At 51.6% G+C, this 16,291-nt stretch overlaps 1 protein-coding gene and 1 pseudogene across 2 annotated transcripts; both read right to left on the bottom strand.

Annotated features, from left to right (window-relative positions):
- Positions 1-10: 10 nt before the first annotated feature.
- On the bottom strand, positions 11-8,141 carry LOC308511950 (erythroid transcription factor-like; the record flags this gene model as incomplete). The annotated part of the gene is made up of 3 exons (XM_081081765.1): positions 11-379; positions 848-973; positions 8,121-8,141. 3 exons carry the CDS (start codon positions 8,139-8,141, stop codon positions 11-13), a joined length of 516 nt encoding a protein of 171 aa, XP_080937891.1.
- An 11-nt stretch (positions 8,142-8,152) lies between these two features.
- On the bottom strand, positions 8,153-16,280 carry LOC308511949 (erythroid transcription factor-like; annotated as a pseudogene). The gene is made up of 3 exons: positions 16,260-16,280; positions 8,986-9,111; positions 8,153-8,517 (listed from the first exon to the last, which is right to left on the bottom strand). The product of its transcript is annotated as an erythroid transcription factor-like (transcript).
- Between the last annotated feature and the right edge of the window lie 11 nt (positions 16,281-16,291).

Genomic DNA, 16,291 nt, shown 5'->3' with positions numbered 1-16,291 from the left:
CTCTGTGTCCTCATGGGCTGAGTGGTGCCTCCACAGCGCTGGTGGTGGTGGGAGGCATGGGGCCTGTGGGGAAGGAGCCTGTGGGTGAACCCAACAGGGGCCCGGGGAAAGGCATGAGGTGACTGACAGGTTCTGACAGCACCCCGGGGCCCAGGCCTTGGTAGAGATGGGCAGTACCAGGTGGGCCCAATGTCAAGCCTGAGGCCACTTCCCCACAATTCCCACCATCGCTGCCCCCAGCCACCACCATGAAGCCACCAGCCGGAGCATCACCTGGTCCAGTGCCTCCCAGGCTTGACACTGGCTTCTTTTCTTTCTGTGATGGCCTGGGTTTTCTAGACTTTATACCACCCTTCTGCACGGTCCGTGGTCGGTTCACCTGATGAAAGAGAGGCCATGAGTGTTCCCCGACCTCAGACATCTGCCTCTGTGTCTCCACCAGGGACACCCTTTCCACCCCACTCCTTCAGAGTCAGGAACTGGGTCAAGGACTAGGGGAGCAGGCCCCAGCTGTGGCCCAGATAATGCCCTAAGGAGTCATGAGCTTGTGAGGCCCTAAGCAATGGAAAGGCTGAGGGAGCCTCTAGCCATAGGACTAGCTGATGGCTGGAGGGGAGGGGGAAGGAAATGAGAAATGGAGGAGAGAGAAGGGAGCAGGAGGGAAAAGACAGGCAGGGAGGAGATGAAGGTGTAGAGAAGAGAAGGGTGATAGGGAAGGAGGAGGGAGTAGAATAACAGGGAGAAGAGAGAAAGGGAGATAGGAAGAATACAGGAAAGGAAAAGGAGAAGGAAGGCCAGGTTAGCGGGATGGGGGTGCAGGGGGCAGGCTCCAAGAGGCAGGGCACACCTGGTGTCGCTTGTAATAAAGGCCGCAGGCATTGCACACGGGGTCTCTATTGGCATTCAGCCGCCACACTGCCGCGATGGTTGTCTGGCAGTTGGTGCACTGGGCACCTGCCCGCTTGCTGACCTTCTGGGGGCAGCAAGAAAATGAGGGTCAGTGCACTGGTGGGTGGAGGACCCAGGAGGTGAGGGTCAGGGTGCAGGCAGGGCTTCCTGGACAAGGCATAGACTGAGGGTGCTCTGAGGGGCGAGGACATGGCCTCCTGTCCCGGGGCTTTCCAAATGGCGTGGGGTGCTTCATCAGTGGTTCTCAGCGTTGGCGGACGTTGGACTCACTTGGGGAGTCGAAAACAATCCTGATGCCCAGGCAGCGCCCCAGACCAAGTAAATCAACCCATCTCGGGAGGGCCCCATGGTGATCCCAGTGTGTCGCCAAGGATGAAAACTGCTGTGCAGGGAGTGGACGGCGTGCCTGCTTGCAGCCCGAGGGTGGGCCGAGGGTAGACACTCCAGTACAGAGCTGGGTCCCTGAGTGGATGGGGCAGGGAGGGGGGATGTGGGTTCTCATAGAGTGTGAGGGCAGAGATCCCTGCCCGGAGTGAGAACAGAGTACCTGGGTGAGGGGAGGCCGGCCTGGGCTCTTACCCGGCGCCTTTGGGGCTTGTTCTGCCTAGTCATCGTCTGACCACCGGCATTGCACAGGTGGCACTGTGGAGCGGCTTTCGCTCTGCCGGACTTTCGCTCTGCCGGACTTTCGCTGTGCCTGGTACACATGCTGTCACACCTTCTCAGAACCACCCTGCATGGCGCACAATCCCAGGGCTCTGGTGAGGTGGACAGGGGGCAAGAGGGACCAGGCTCAGCCCAACTTTGCCTTGGACCCCATCCCCCTCCTCAACCTCCCTGTCCCTTTGGGGGAGCCTCACCACAGGTGGACAGGGGTAGGGTTCCTTGGAGGTTGGGGGAGGAATAGACCGCTGGATTGGGGGTGCTTCTGGTTGGAGGAAAGAAGCTCCCAGGAAAGTCGGGGGGCCCGTAGGCACTGCTGGGGACAGGGATGGAGGAAGGCACCGCAGGCCCCAGCGCCAACAGGTCCGGACGCAGTCGCTGTGTCCTGATGTTCTCTAGGAAGGTGCCTCTTGCATAGGAATCTTCTAAGGCCTGGGGATCGATGTACTCCCAGGTGGGGCTCACAGTTGCGGGAGGGTACAGCCCCGTGCTGCCATAGGCCCAGCTGGTGTATGCTGAGCCTCCTGGGGTCCCCTCCAGACAGCAGAGGCATGCATTAACCTGGAAGACTGTTTGGGGTGTGGGTGGGTATGGGAAGGAAGAAAGAAGGGAACAGAAGGTCTGAAGCCATCCTGCTTTCAAGATGCAGTGATTCCCAACAGCCCCACATGGTGGCCAGCCTTCCCACCTTCCTTCCCATAGGTTGCCAGAGCAGCTGCTGGCCATTGGGTGACTCCTGGGTCTGAGCCCCACTGGTCACTCTGGCAGCTGCAGTCACCAGCAGCCTTTTCCCAATGGGCTTTTAGCATAACTTTGTGGAGCCCCATGGGCCACTCAACTAGGGTCACCCCCACCTCCTTACCGTATTCATTCCCAATGAGGCAGTCTGGGGATGTACGTTCCCAGGTCTGCACATACACAGGGAACGTGACCCACATAGCCTCGTGAAGGCTTCTGGCCATTTCTAAGATGGCTTCTTTGTGAGATTCTACCCTAGCTATGGGTCTCCATGGCAACCCCAGCAACATGGAACCCTGCCAGGATAGCCAGTGCAGCCGCTGCCTGCATGTGCTCCAACTGGGGCTGGGGATCCAACCTAAACCCAGCTGCATGCCCTTGTCTGGGAATCAAACCCGAGACCCTTCGGTGCACAAGCCCATGCTCTAACCACGGAGAACACCAGCCAGTGCTCATAAGAGGGCCCATGAGAGGTTCCTATGGGCCAGGCCTGGAAGTTGCATATGCCACTCTGCTCACTCGATTGATCAGAACTGTCACATGTCCACCTGTCATTGCAAGGGAGGCTGGGAAAGTGAGTGAGTCAGGAAGAAAGGGGAGCAGGGTTGAAAGGCCTATAGCAGTGCCTGCTACAGGATTCTGTAGACTCCCCAGAGCTACGCTGTTTCATGTGGTGGCCACTAGCCACAGTCAAGACAGTGGCTCCTGTACAAGGTGAGGGCAAGGCTTCCAGACCAAGGCTGTCAGAGGGAGTCACATCAGGGCTTCCTATACAGGGTCAGGAGGGTGTTTCCAGAGGGCAAGTTTAGGGGTTCCTATGAACGATCAGATCCGAGATTCCTGAAACGGGTCAAGTTACGGATTTCTGTTGGAAGTCAGGGAAAGGTTTCTGCAGAATTCGGTTATAGGCTCCAGCACTGTTATAGGCTAGGCTTCCTGTAGGCCATGGAGTAAGGACAGGATTAGGTCAGTAAGCCCTGTACAGCAAGTATGTCAAACTCAAAGGCTATCACGGGCCAAATAAACAAGGTTTAAGTTTATGTGGGCCGCAAAAAACACACACAAAACCTTCAATTTTCATAGGAACATAGGATGATTTCGATAGAGACATGCTGATTACAAAGGGTTGAAATAAATGAGTCATTGTTAACATAAAATAATAGAACATTTTAAGAAAAAGTAATATTTTTTCTTGAACATTAACTTACCAGACACTGAATAACTGCACAAATTTATAAGCGTAATGCAAATCTATTTTTCTTCTTCTCTGAAAGCAAAATATTTCCTGTTATGCACACCAAACAAGTCAGTACAAGACTAATGATGTGGCAACCGGCCGCTAAAATATGTGCTGCTAGTATCAGTGGAGAGAAATGGTGCACCTGCACATAAGGTACGTAAGGAAAATGAATGCAACACAATTATAGTAATCAGTCATTAGTGAATGTTGTAGTTCGGTATTCATAATCCTGTATAATAAAAGCCCAGAGACCGAATGGTGGAACGACCAATCGACCAGTGGCTATGACATGCACTGACCCCCAGGGGGCAGACGCTCAACGCAGGAGCTGCCCCCTGGGGAGTCCGTGCACTACCACAGTGGGAGTGCTGCTTGGCTGACTGGAGGCTGGGAGGTAGGTTCATGGCCACCGTGGGACTGAGGCCTACTCGGCCGCCTCAGTGCTATTGTCCCTGAGCCTGGCCCTGACCGGGTCCCCTGGAGAAGCTAGTGCTCCAGCGCCACGGAAGATGCCAGACCAGGGAGCAGCCACTCAGAGGGTGGGTCCACAGCCACTCTGCAGACTGGGATGAGCAGGCTGATCCCCACAGGCCACACCCCCCAACAGTGCTCAAATCCTGTGCACCCGGCCTCTAGTTATGTATAACAGGATATTCTAAAAATTAAGTTATGAAAATTTTTTCCTTAATTGTTTTATTGCTTAAAGTATTACAAAGGGTATTACATATGTGTCCATTTTTTCCCCCCGCCCTTGACAATCCCCTGGCCTCCCCTACCCCCCAGTGTCTTATGTCCATTGGTTATGCTTATATGCATGCATACAAGTCCTTCGGTTGATCTCTTACCCCCCTGCCTCCTGCCCCCCAACCCTCCCCGGCCTTCTCGCTGTAGTTTGCCAGTCTGTTCGAGGCTGCTCTGCCTTTGTATCTATTTTTGTTCATAAGTTTATAATGGTCTTTATTATCCATAAATGAGTGAGATCATGTGGTATTTTTCCTTCATTGACTGGCTTATTTCACTTAGCATAATGCTCTCCAGTTCCATCCATGCTGTTGCAAATGGTAAGAGTTCCTTCCTTTTTAGAGCAGCATAGTATTCCATCATGTAGATGTACCACTGTTTTCTAATCCATTCATCTACTGGTGGGCACTTAAGCTGTTTCCAGATCTTAGCTATGGTGAATTGTGCTGCTATGAACATAGGGGTGCATATATCCTTTCTGACTGGTGTTTCTGGTTTCTTGGGATATACTCCTAGAAGTGGGGTCACGGGGTCAAATGGGAATTCCATTTTTACCTTTTTGAGGAAACTCCATACTGTCTTCCATAGTGGCTGCACCAGTCTGCATTCCCACCAGCAGTGCACGAGGGTTCCTTTTTCTCCACATCCTCTCCAGCACTTGTCGTTTGTTGATTTGTTGATGATTGCCAGTCTGACAGGTGTGAGATGGTACCTCACTGTTGTTTTGATTTGCATCTCTCGGATGATTAGTGACTTTGAGCATGTTTTCATATGTCTCTTGGCTTTCTGAATGTCCTCTTTTGAAAAGTGTCCATTTAGGTCCTTTGCCCATTTTTTGATTGGATTGTTTATCTTCCTTTTGTTAAGTTGTATGAGTTCCTTATAAATGTTGGAGATTAAACCCTTATCGGTGATAACATTGGCAAATATGTTCTCCCATGCAGTGGGCTTTCTTGTTTTGTTGATGGTTTCTTTTGCTGTGCAGAAGCTTTTAATTTGATGTAGTCCCATTTGTTCATTTTCTCTTTAGTTTCAAGTGCCCTAGGCGCTGTATCGGTGAAGAAATTGCTTTGGCATATGTCTGAGATTTTGTTGCCTTTGGATTCCTCTAGTATTTTTATGGTTTCCTGTCTTACATTTAAGTCCTTTATCCATTTTGAGTTTATTTTTGTGTATGGTGTAAGTTGGTGGTCTAGTCTCATTTTCTTGCATGTATCTGTCCAATTGTCCCAACACCATTTATTGAAGAGACTGTCTTGACTCCATTGTATGTTCTCGCCTCCTTTGTCAAATATTAATTGAGCACATTGGTTCAGGTCGATTTCTGGGCTCTCTATTCTATTCCATTGATCTGTATGTCTGTTCTTGTGCCAGTACCAGGCAGTTTTGAGAACAGTGGCTTTGTAATACAGCTTGATATCAGGTATTGAGATCCCACCTGCTTTGTTCTTTCTCAGGATCGCTGCAGCTATTCGGGGTCTTTTTTTGTTGTTGTTGTTAAAAAATATATTTTATTGATTTTTCACAGAGAGGAAGGGAGAGAGATAGAGAGAGTTAGAAACATCGATGAGAGAGAAACATCAATCAGCTGCCTCCTGCACATCCCCCACCGGGGATGTGCCCCCAACCCAGGTACATGCCCTTGACCGGAATCGAACCCGGGACCTCTCAGTCCGCAGGTTGACGCTCTATCCACTGAGCCAAACCGGTTTCGGCGACGGGGTCTTTTTTTATTCCAGATGAATTTTTGGAGAGTTCGTTCTAGGTCTGTGAAATATGCCATTGGTAGGTTATGAAATTTTTATTAAAACGTTTCTTACATACCGTTATATTGGCTGGGCTGCAACAATATTTGTTGTGGGTGCATGCGGCCTGCGGGCCACAAGTTTGACATACTTGCTGTACAGTGTTTGGGCAGGGCGTCCTGTGCCAGGTGAGGCTGTAGATGCCTGTATAGGATGAGGTCTGGACTTAAAGCAGGGGGTCAGGACAGGCGCCTCACCACAGGTTCAGGAAAGGATTTTCCATGTAAGTTCAAGACTGTGGTTCATGTTGAGAGTTGGATCACAGGTTCCTGTGGACTCTGCGGGGTGGGGCGTGAGGTAGGGATTGTTGTGCAAAGTGACATCCGGGGCCATTGTCAACAATGTAAGCAAGGCTCCTGAACTTAATCAGGATTCCCAAAGAGTTTAAAGATGGGGCTTTCTTTAAAAAAAAAAACAAACAAACACACACACATATTTTTATTGATTTCAAAGAGGAAAGGAGAGGGAGAGAGAGATAGAAACATCAGTGATGAGAGAGATTCATGGATCGGCTGCCTCCTACATGCACCTCACTGGGGTTCGAGCCTGCAACCTGGGCATGTGCCATGATCAAGAATCCAACCATGTCCTCATGGTTCATGGGTTGATGCTCAACCACTGAGCCACACCAGCCGGACTAGAGTATTTTTTCAGGTGTTCATGAAGGAAAGCACCTGAGCCTTCCAGCTGTTGTTGACCACAGTGAGCACTCAGGAAACGGTGCTGGTTGCAGGGTGGAGGCTACACCACGGAGCCTGGCTCAGCCCTGTGCCACCAGCTGTGTGGCCTTGGGAGAGACGCTTAACCTGTCTGGGTTAGGATGTCACCTGACTCCACGCATGCTCCGATGTGAGGGTTTGTTCCATGGAAGAACAGATTCCACTTTAGGGGGAGCAGTTCACCCAGGTGAAGGGGTGTGTTGGGGAGGGAGTTGGCACTGTGGGGAGATCCCCCCCGGGGTCTAAATATTCCCCCTAGAGGTTATTCTGTTCTCCTAATCTCCCCCTCCTTCTCTACCATTTCCCACAGGGCTGCAGGCCGAGCTGGGCTGAGAGAGATAAGAGATGAGTGTCAGGAGGGCCCATGGACAACCCCACGGTCCCAGACTGGCCTTCTGCCCTTCTTGCTGGCTGTCTTTCCAGCCCCAATCTTGGCCTCCCGTTCCTGTCCTGAACATGTCTTCTGTCCCCTGGAGGTGGGTCCCTAACTTACAGACTGAAATTGTATATATTGATACCTCCACAAACAAGTGTACAGAGCTGCTCACGCTGTCAGCCACTCGGAGGCACTGTGACAGGGCACAGGATGTGCGATACGCTCACATACACGTGCTTGCACACAAGTGCTGCCCTTGCCAGACCCACAAAGACCTCCTGACACGCAGTACCTCAGGTCACACTGCTAGGTCTCCACATTCCGTCCTACACAGCCCTTGGTGAGCATCCCGGAAATGTTTATTGAGCAAATGCTGTGCCTGGTACACATGCTGTCGCACCGCCTCAGAACCACCCTGCATGGTGCACAATCACATGAGCATAGCCTCACATGTTGCCTCAGCACACCCCGTTGCACACATACCCCCACGTCCTCTCATACAGTCACTGGTGCCCCGTTTCTCACAGTTGCCTCATGTCGTGCACACCATCTCTCAGAACCTCACCCCCATGGTCACCACCTCACAGAGCAGTCGGCCACTACACAGTCTCTGCCCATGATGTGTGCATGTACACGCCATATCATACACCCTGGTTGCTGGCACACGTGGTCTCACATACTAGTACACTCTTATACTTGCACATCATAACCCACTATCATGAAGGGTGACACGCCATCACCAGAGAACCACAGGCACCGTTGCACACCCCTCCTACCACGGCTCTTTATTCAGTCCCACTCAGACTCACACCTCCAACTTCAGGACTCTGATGATTTATTTTACAAATCATTGATGGCCCAGACCAAGAGCTGTGGGGGGCCCAGAGGTTGGGTTGTAGAGAGACTGCTGGCTCCACGCGGAGAGGGACCCTTCCTCTGCTCTGAGTCATGCTCTGTGTCCTCATGGGCTGAGTGGTGCCTCCACAGCGCTGGTGGTGGTGGGAGGCATGGGGCCTGTGGGGAAGGAGCCTGTGGGTGAACCCAACAGGGGCCCGGGGAAAGGCATGAGGTGACAGGTTCTGACAGCACCCCGGGGCCCAGGCCTTGGTAGAGATGGGCAGTACCAGGTGGGCCCAATGTCAAGCCTGAGGCCACTTCCCCACAATTCCCACCATCGCTGCCCCCAGCCACCACCATGAAGCCACCAGCCGGAGCATCACCTGGTCCAGTGCCTCCCAGGCTTGACACTGGCTTCTTTTCTTTCTGTGATGGCCTGGGTTTTCTAGACTTTATACCACCCTTCTGCACGGTCCGTGGTCGGTTCACCTGATGAAAGAGAGGCCATGAGTGTTCCCCGACCTCAGACATCTGCCTCTGTGTCTCCACCAGGGACACCCTTTCCACCCCACTCCTTCAGAGTCAGGAACTGGGTCAAGGACTAGGGGAGCAGGCCCCAGCTGTGGCCCAGATAATGCCCTAAGGAGTCATGAGCTTGTGAGGCCCTAAGCAATGGAAAGGCTGAGGGAGCCTCTAGCCATAGGACTAGCTGATGGCTGGAGGGGAGGGGGAAGGAAATGAGAAATGGAGGAGAGAGAAGGGAGCAGGAGGGAAAAGACAGGCAGGGAGGAGATGAAGGTGTAGAGAAGAGAAGGGTGATAGGGAAGGAGGAGGGAGTAGAATAACAGGGAGAAGAGAGAAAGGGAGATAGGAAGAATACAGGAAAGGAAAAGGAGAAGGAAGGCCAGGTTAGCGGGATGGGGGTGCAGGGGGCAGGCTCCAAGAGGCAGGGCACACCTGGTGTCGCTTGTAATAAAGGCCGCAGGCATTGCACACGGGGTCTCTATTGGCATTCAGCCGCCACACTGCCGCGATGGTTGTCTGGCAGTTGGTGCACTGGGCACCTGCCCGCTTGCTGACCTTCTGGGGGCAGCAAGAAAATGAGGGTCAGTGCACTGGTGGGTGGAGGACCCAGGAGGTGAGGGTCAGGGTGCAGGCAGGGCTTCCTGGACAAGGCATAGACTGAGGGTGCTCTGAGGGGCGAGGACATGGCCTCCTGTCCCGGGGCTTTCCAAATGGCGTGGGGTGCTTCATCAGTGGTTCTCAGCGTTGGCGGACGTTGGACTCACTTGGGGAGTCGAAAACAATCCTGATGCCCAGGCAGCGCCCCAGACCAAGTAAATCAACCCATCTCGGGAGGGCCCCACGGTGATCCCAGTGTGTAGCCAAGGATGAAAACTGCTGTGCAGGGAGTGGACGGCGTGCCTGCTTGCAGCCCGAGGGTGGGCTGAGGGTAGACACTCCAGTACAGAGCTGGGTCCCTGAGTGGATGGGGCAGGGAGGGGGCATGTGGGTTCTCATAGAGTGTGAGGGCAGAGATCCCTGCCCGGAGTGAGAACAGAGTACCTGGGTGAGGGGAGGCCGGCCTGGGCTCTTACCCGGCGCCTTTGGGGCTTGTTCTGCCTAGTCATCGTCTGACCACCGGCATTGCACAGGTGGCACTGTGGAGCGGCTTTCGCTCTGCCGGACTTTCGCTCTGCCGGACTTTCGCTGTGCCTGGTACACATGCTGTCACACCTTCTCAGAACCACCCTGCATGGCGCACAATCCCAGGGCTCTGGTGAGGTGGACAGGGGGCAAGAGGGACCAGGCTCAGCCCAACTTTGCCTTGGACCCCATCCCCCTCCTCAACCTCCCTGTCCCTTTGGGGGAGCCTCACCACAGGTGGACAGGGGTAGGGTTCCTTGGAGGTTGGGGGAGGAATAGACCGCTGGATTGGGGGTGCTTCTGGTTGGAGGAAAGAAGCTCCTAGGAAAGTCGGGGGGCCCGTAGGCACTGCTGGGGACAGGGATGGAGGAAGGCACCGCAGGCCCCAGCGCCAACAGGTCCGGACGCAGTCGCTGTGTCCTGATGTTCTCTAGGAAGGTGCCTCTTGCATAGGAATCTTCTAAGGCCTGGGGATCGATGTACTCCCAGGTGGGGCTCACAGTTGCGGGAGGGTACAGCCCCGTGCTGCCATAGGCCCAGCTGGTGTATGCTGAGCCTCCTGGGGTCCCCTCCAGACAGCAGAGGCATGCATTAACCTGGAAGACTGTTTGGGGTGTGGGTGGGTATGGGAAGGAAGAAAGAAGGGAACAGAAGGTCTGAAGCCATCCTGCTTTCAAGATGCAGTGATTCCCAACAGCCCCACATGGTGGCCAGCCTTCCCACCTTCCTTCCCATAGGTTGCCAGAGCAGCTGCTGGCCATTGGGTGACTCCTGGGTCTGAGCCCCACTGGTCACTCTGGCAGCTGCAGTCACCAGCAGCCTTTTCCCAATGGGCTTTTAGCATAACTTTGTGGAGCCCCATGGGCCACTCAACTAGGGTCACCCCCACCTCCTTACCGTATTCATTCCCAATGAGGCAGTCTGGGGATGTACGTTCCCAGGTCTGCACATACACAGGGAACGTGACCCACATAGCCTCGTGAAGGCTTCTGGCCATTTCTAAGATGGCTTCTTTGTGAGATTCTACCCTAGCTATGGGTCTCCATGGCAACCCCAGCAACATGGAACCCTGCCAGGATAGCCAGTGCAGCCGCTGCCTGCATGTGCTCCAACTGGGGCTGGGGATCCAACCTAAACCCAGCTGCATGCCCTTGTCTGGGAATCAAACCCGAGACCCTTCGGTGCACAAGCCCATGCTCTAACCACTGAGAACACCAGCCAGTGCTCATAAGAGGGCCCATGAGAGGTTCCTATGGGCCAGGCCTGGAAGTTGCATATGCCACTCTGCTCACTCGATTGATCAGAACTGTCACATGTCCACCTGTCATTGCAAGGGAGGCTGGGAAAGTGAGTGAGTCAGGAAGAAAGGGGAGCAGGGTTGAAAGGCCTATAGCAGTGCCTGCTACAGGATTCTGTAGACTCCCCAGAGCTACGCTGTTTCATGTGGTGGCCACTAGCCACAGTCAAGACAGTGGCTCCTGTACAAGGTGAGGGCAAGGCTTCCAGACCAAGGCTGTCAGAGGGAGTCACATCAGGGCTTCCTATACAGGGTCAGGAGGGTGTTTCCAGAGGGCAAGTTTAGGGGTTCCTATGAACGATCAGATCCGAGATTCCTGAAACGGGTCAAGTTACGGATTTCTGTTGGAAGTCAGGGAAAGGTTTCTGCAGAATTCGGTTATAGGCTCCAGCACTGTTATAGGCTAGGCTTCCTGTAGGCCATGGAGTAAGGACAGGATTAGGTCAGTAAGCCCTGTACAGCAAGTATGTCAAACTCAAAGGCTATCACGGGCCAAATAAACAAGGTTTAAGTTTATGTGGGCCGCAAAAAAAAACACACAAAACCTTCAATTTTCATAGGAACATAGGATTATTTCGATAGAGACATGCTGATTACAAAGGGTTGAATTAAATGAGTCATTGTTAACATAAAATAATAGAACATTTTAAGAAAAAGTAATATTTTTTCTTGAACATTAACTTACCAGACACTGAATAACTGCACAAATTTATAAGCGTAATGCAAATCTATTTTTCTTCTTCTCTGAAAGCAAAATATTTCCTGTTATGCACACCAAACAAGTCAGTACAAGACTAATGATGTGGCAACCGGCCGCTAAAATATGTGCTGCTAGTATCAGTGGAGAGAAATGGTGCACCTGCACATAAGGTACGTAAGGAAAATGAATGCAACACAATTATAGTAATCAATCATTAGTGAATGTTGTAGTTCGGTATTAATAATCCTGTATAATAAAAGCCCAGAGACCGAATGGTGGAACGACCAATCGACCAGTGGCTATGACATGCACTGACCCCCAGGGGGCAGACGCTCAACGCAGGAGCTGCCCCCTGGGGAGTCCGTGCACTACCACAGTGGGAGTGCTGCTTGGCTGACTGGAGGCTGGGAGGTAGGTTCATGGCCACCGTGGGACTGAGGCCTACTCGGCCGCCTCAGTGCTATTGTCCCTGAGCCTGGCCCTGACCGGGTCCCCTGGAGAAGCTAGTGCTCCAGCGCCACGGAAGATGCCAGACCAGGGAGCAGCCACTCAGAGGGTGGGTCCACAGCCACTCTGCAGACTGGGATGAGCAGGCTGATCCCCACAGGCCACACCCCCCAACAGTGCTCAAATCCTGTGCACCCGGCCTCTAGTTATGTATAACAGGATATTCTAAAAATTAAGTTATGAAAATTTTTTCCTTAATTGTTTTATTGCTTAAAGTATTACAAAGGGTATTACATATGTGTCCATTTTTTCCCCCCGCCCTTGACAATCCCCTGGCCTCCCCTACCCCCCAGTGTCTTATGTCCATTGGTTATGCTTATATGCATGCATACAAGTCCTTCGGTTGATCTCTTACCCCCCTGCCTCCTGCCCCCCAACCCTCCCCGGCCTTCTCGCTGTAGTTTGCCAGTCTGTTCGAGGCTGCTCTGCCTTTGTATCTATTTTTGTTCATAAGTTTATAATGGTCTTTATTATCCATAAATGAGTGAGATCATGTGGTATTTTTCCTTCATTGACTGGCTTATTTCACTTAGCATAATGCTCTCCAGTTCCATCCATGCTGTTGCAAATGGTAAGAGTTCCTTCCTTTTTAGAGCAGCATAGTATTCCATCATGTAGATGTACCACTGTTTTCTAATCCATTCATCTACTGGTGGGCACTTAAGCTGTTTCCAGATCTTAGCTATGGTGAATTGTGCTGCTATGAACATAGGGGTGCATATATCCTTTCTGACTGGTGTTTCTGGTTTCTTGGGATATACTCCTAGAAGTGGGATCACGGGGTCAAATGGGAATTCCATTTTTACCTTTTTGAGGAAACTCCATACTGTCTTCCATAGTGGCTGCACCAGTCTGCATTCCCACCAGCAGTGCACGAGGGTTCCTTTTTCTCCACATCCTCTCCAGCACTTGTCGTTTGTTGATTTGTTGATGATTGCCAGTCTGACAGGTGTGAGATGGTACCTCACTGTTGTTTTGATTTGCATCTCTCGGATGATTAGTGACTTTGAGCATGTTTTCATATGTCTCTTGGCTTTCTGAATGTCCTCTTTTGAAAAGTGTCCATTTAGGTCCTTTGCCCATTTTTTGATTGGATTGTTTATCTTCCTTTTGTTAAGTTGTATGAGTTCCTTATAAATGTTGGAGATTAAACCCTTATCGGTGATAACATTGGCAAATATGTTCTCCCATGCAGTGGGCTTTCTTGTTTTGTTGATGGTTTCTTTTGCTGTGCAGAAGCTTTTAATTTGATGTAGTCCCATTTGTTCATTTTCTCTTTAGTTTCAAGTGCCCTAGGCGCTGTATCGGTGAAGAAATTGCTTTGGCATATGTCTGAGATTTTGTTGCCTTTGGATTCCTCTAGTATTTTTATGGTTTCCTGTCTTACATTTAAGTCCTTTATCCATTTTGAGTTTATTTTTGTGTATGGTGTAAGTTGGTGGTCTAGTCTCATTTTCTTGCATGTATCTGTCCAATTGTCCCAACACCATTTATTGAAGAGACTGTCTTGACTCCATTGTATGTTCTCGCCTCCTTTGTCAAATATTAATTGAGCACATTGGTTCAGGTCGATTTCTGGGCTCTCTATTCTATTCCATTGATCTGTATGTCTGTTCTTGTGCCAGTACCAGGCAGTTTTGAGAACAGTGGCTTTGTAATACAGCTTGATATCAGGTATTGCGATCCCACCTGCTTTGTTCTTTCTCAGGATCGCTGCAGCTATTCGGGGTCTTTTTTTGTTGTTGTTGTTAAAAAATATATTTTATTGATTTTTCACAGAGAGGAAGGGAGAGAGATAGAGAGAGTTAGAAACATCGATGAGAGAGAAACATCAATCAGCTGCCTCCTGCACATCCCCCACCGGGGATGTGCCCCCAACCCAGGTACATGCCCTTGACCGGAATCGAACCCGGGACCTCTCAGTCCGCAGGTTGACGCTCTATCCACTGAGCCAAACCGGTTTCGGCGACGGGGTCTTTTTTTATTCCAGATGAATTTTTGGAGAGTTCGTTCTAGGTCTGTGAAATATGCCATTGGTAGGTTATGAAATTTTTATTAAAACGTTTCTTACATACCGTTATATTGGCTGGGCTGCAACAATATTTGTTGTGGGTGCATGCGGCCTGCGGGCCACAAGTTTGACATACTTGCTGTACAGTGTTTGGGCAGGGCGTCCTGTGCCAGGTGAGGCTGTAGATGCCTGTATAGGATGAGGTCTGGACTTAAAGCAGGGGGTCAGGACAGGCGCCTCACCACAGGTTCAGGAAAGGATTTTCCATGTAAGTTCAAGACTGTGGTTCATGTTGAGAGTTGGATCACAGGTTCCTGTGGACTCTGCGGGGTGGGGCGTGAGGTAGGGATTGTTGTGCAAAGTGACATCCGGGGCCATTGTCAACAATGTAAGCAAGGCTCCTGAACTTAATCAGGATTCCCAAAGAGTTTAAAGATGGGGCTTTCTTTAAAAAAAACAACAAACAAACACACACACATATTTTTATTGATTTCAAAGAGGAAAGGAGAGGGAGAGAGAGATAGAAACATCAGTGATGAGAGAGATTCATGGATCGGCTGCCTCCTACATGCACCTCACTGGGGTTCGAGCCTGCAACCTGGGCATGTGCCATGATCAAGAATCCAACCATGTCCTCATGGTTCATGGGTTGATGCTCAACCACTGAGCCACACCAGCCGGACTAGAGTATTTTTTCAGGTGTTCATGAAGGAAAGCACCTGAGCCTTCCAGCTGTTGTTGACCACAGTGAGCACTCAGGAAACGGTGCTGGTTGCAGGGTGGAGGCTACACCACGGAGCCTGGCTCAGCCCTGTGCCACCAGCTGTGTGGCCTTGGGAGAGACGCTTAACCTGTCTGGGTTAGGATGTCACCTGACTCCACGCATGCTCCGATGTGAGGGTTTGTTCCATGGAAGAACAGATTCCACTTTAGGGGGAGCAGTTCACCCAGGTGAAGGGGTGTGTTGGGGAGGGAGTTGGCACTGTGGGGAGATCCCCCCCGGGGTCTAAATATTCCCCCTAGAGGTTATTCTGTTCTCCTAATCTCCCCCTCCTTCTCTACCATTTCCCACAGGGCTGCAGGCTGAGCTGGGCTGAGAGAGATAAGAGATGAGTGTCAGGAGGGCCCATGGACAACCCCACGGTCCCAGACTGGCCTTCTGCCCTTCTTGCTGGCTGTCTTTCCAGCCCCAATCTTGGCCTCCCGTTCCTGTCCTGAACATGTCTTCTGTCCCCTGGAGGTGGGTCCCTAACTTACAGACTGAAATTGTATATATTGATACCTCCACAAACAAGTGTACAGAGCTGCTCACGCTGTCAGCCACTCGGAGGCACTGTGACAGGGCACAGGATGTGCGATACGCTCACATACACGTGCTTGCACACAAGTGCTGCCCTTGCCAGACCCACAAAGACCTCCTGACACGCAGTACCTCAGGTCACACTGCTAGGTCTCCACATTCCGTCCTACACAGCCCTTGGTGAGCATCCCGGAAATGTTTATTGAGCAAATGCTGTGCCTGGTACACATGCTGTCGCACCGCCTCAGAACCACCCTGCATGGTGCACAATCACATGAGCATAGCCTCACATGTTGCCTCAGCACACCCCGTTGCACACATACCCCCACGTCCTCTCATACAGTCACTGGTGCCCCGTTTCTCACAGTTGCCTCATGTCGTGCACACCATCTCTCAGAACCTCACCCCCATGGTCACCACCTCACAGAGCAGTCGGCCACTACACAGTCTCTGCCCATGATGTGTGCATGTACACGCCATATCATACACCCTGGTTGCTGGCACACGTGGTCTCACATACTAGTACACTCTTATACTTGCACATCATAACCCACTATCATGAAGGGTGACACGCCATCACCAGAGAACCACAGGCACCGTTGCACACCCCTCCTACCACGGCTCTTTATTCAGTCCCACTCAGACTCACACCTCCAACTTCAGGACTCTGATGATTTATTTTACAAATCATTGATGGCCCAGACCAAGAGCTGTGGGGGGCCCAGAGGTTGGGTTGTAGAGAGACTGCTGGCTCCACGCGGAGAGGGACCCTTCCTCTGCTCTGAGTCATGCTCTGTGTCC

This window comes from Myotis nattereri, assembly GCF_964212035.1.
Source record: "Myotis nattereri genome assembly, chromosome: X".
NCBI classification, from domain to species: domain Eukaryota; kingdom Metazoa; phylum Chordata; class Mammalia; order Chiroptera; family Vespertilionidae; genus Myotis; species Myotis nattereri.
Note: the sequence above shows the minus strand (reverse complement) of the source record. Positions and strands in the feature narration are given on the sequence as shown.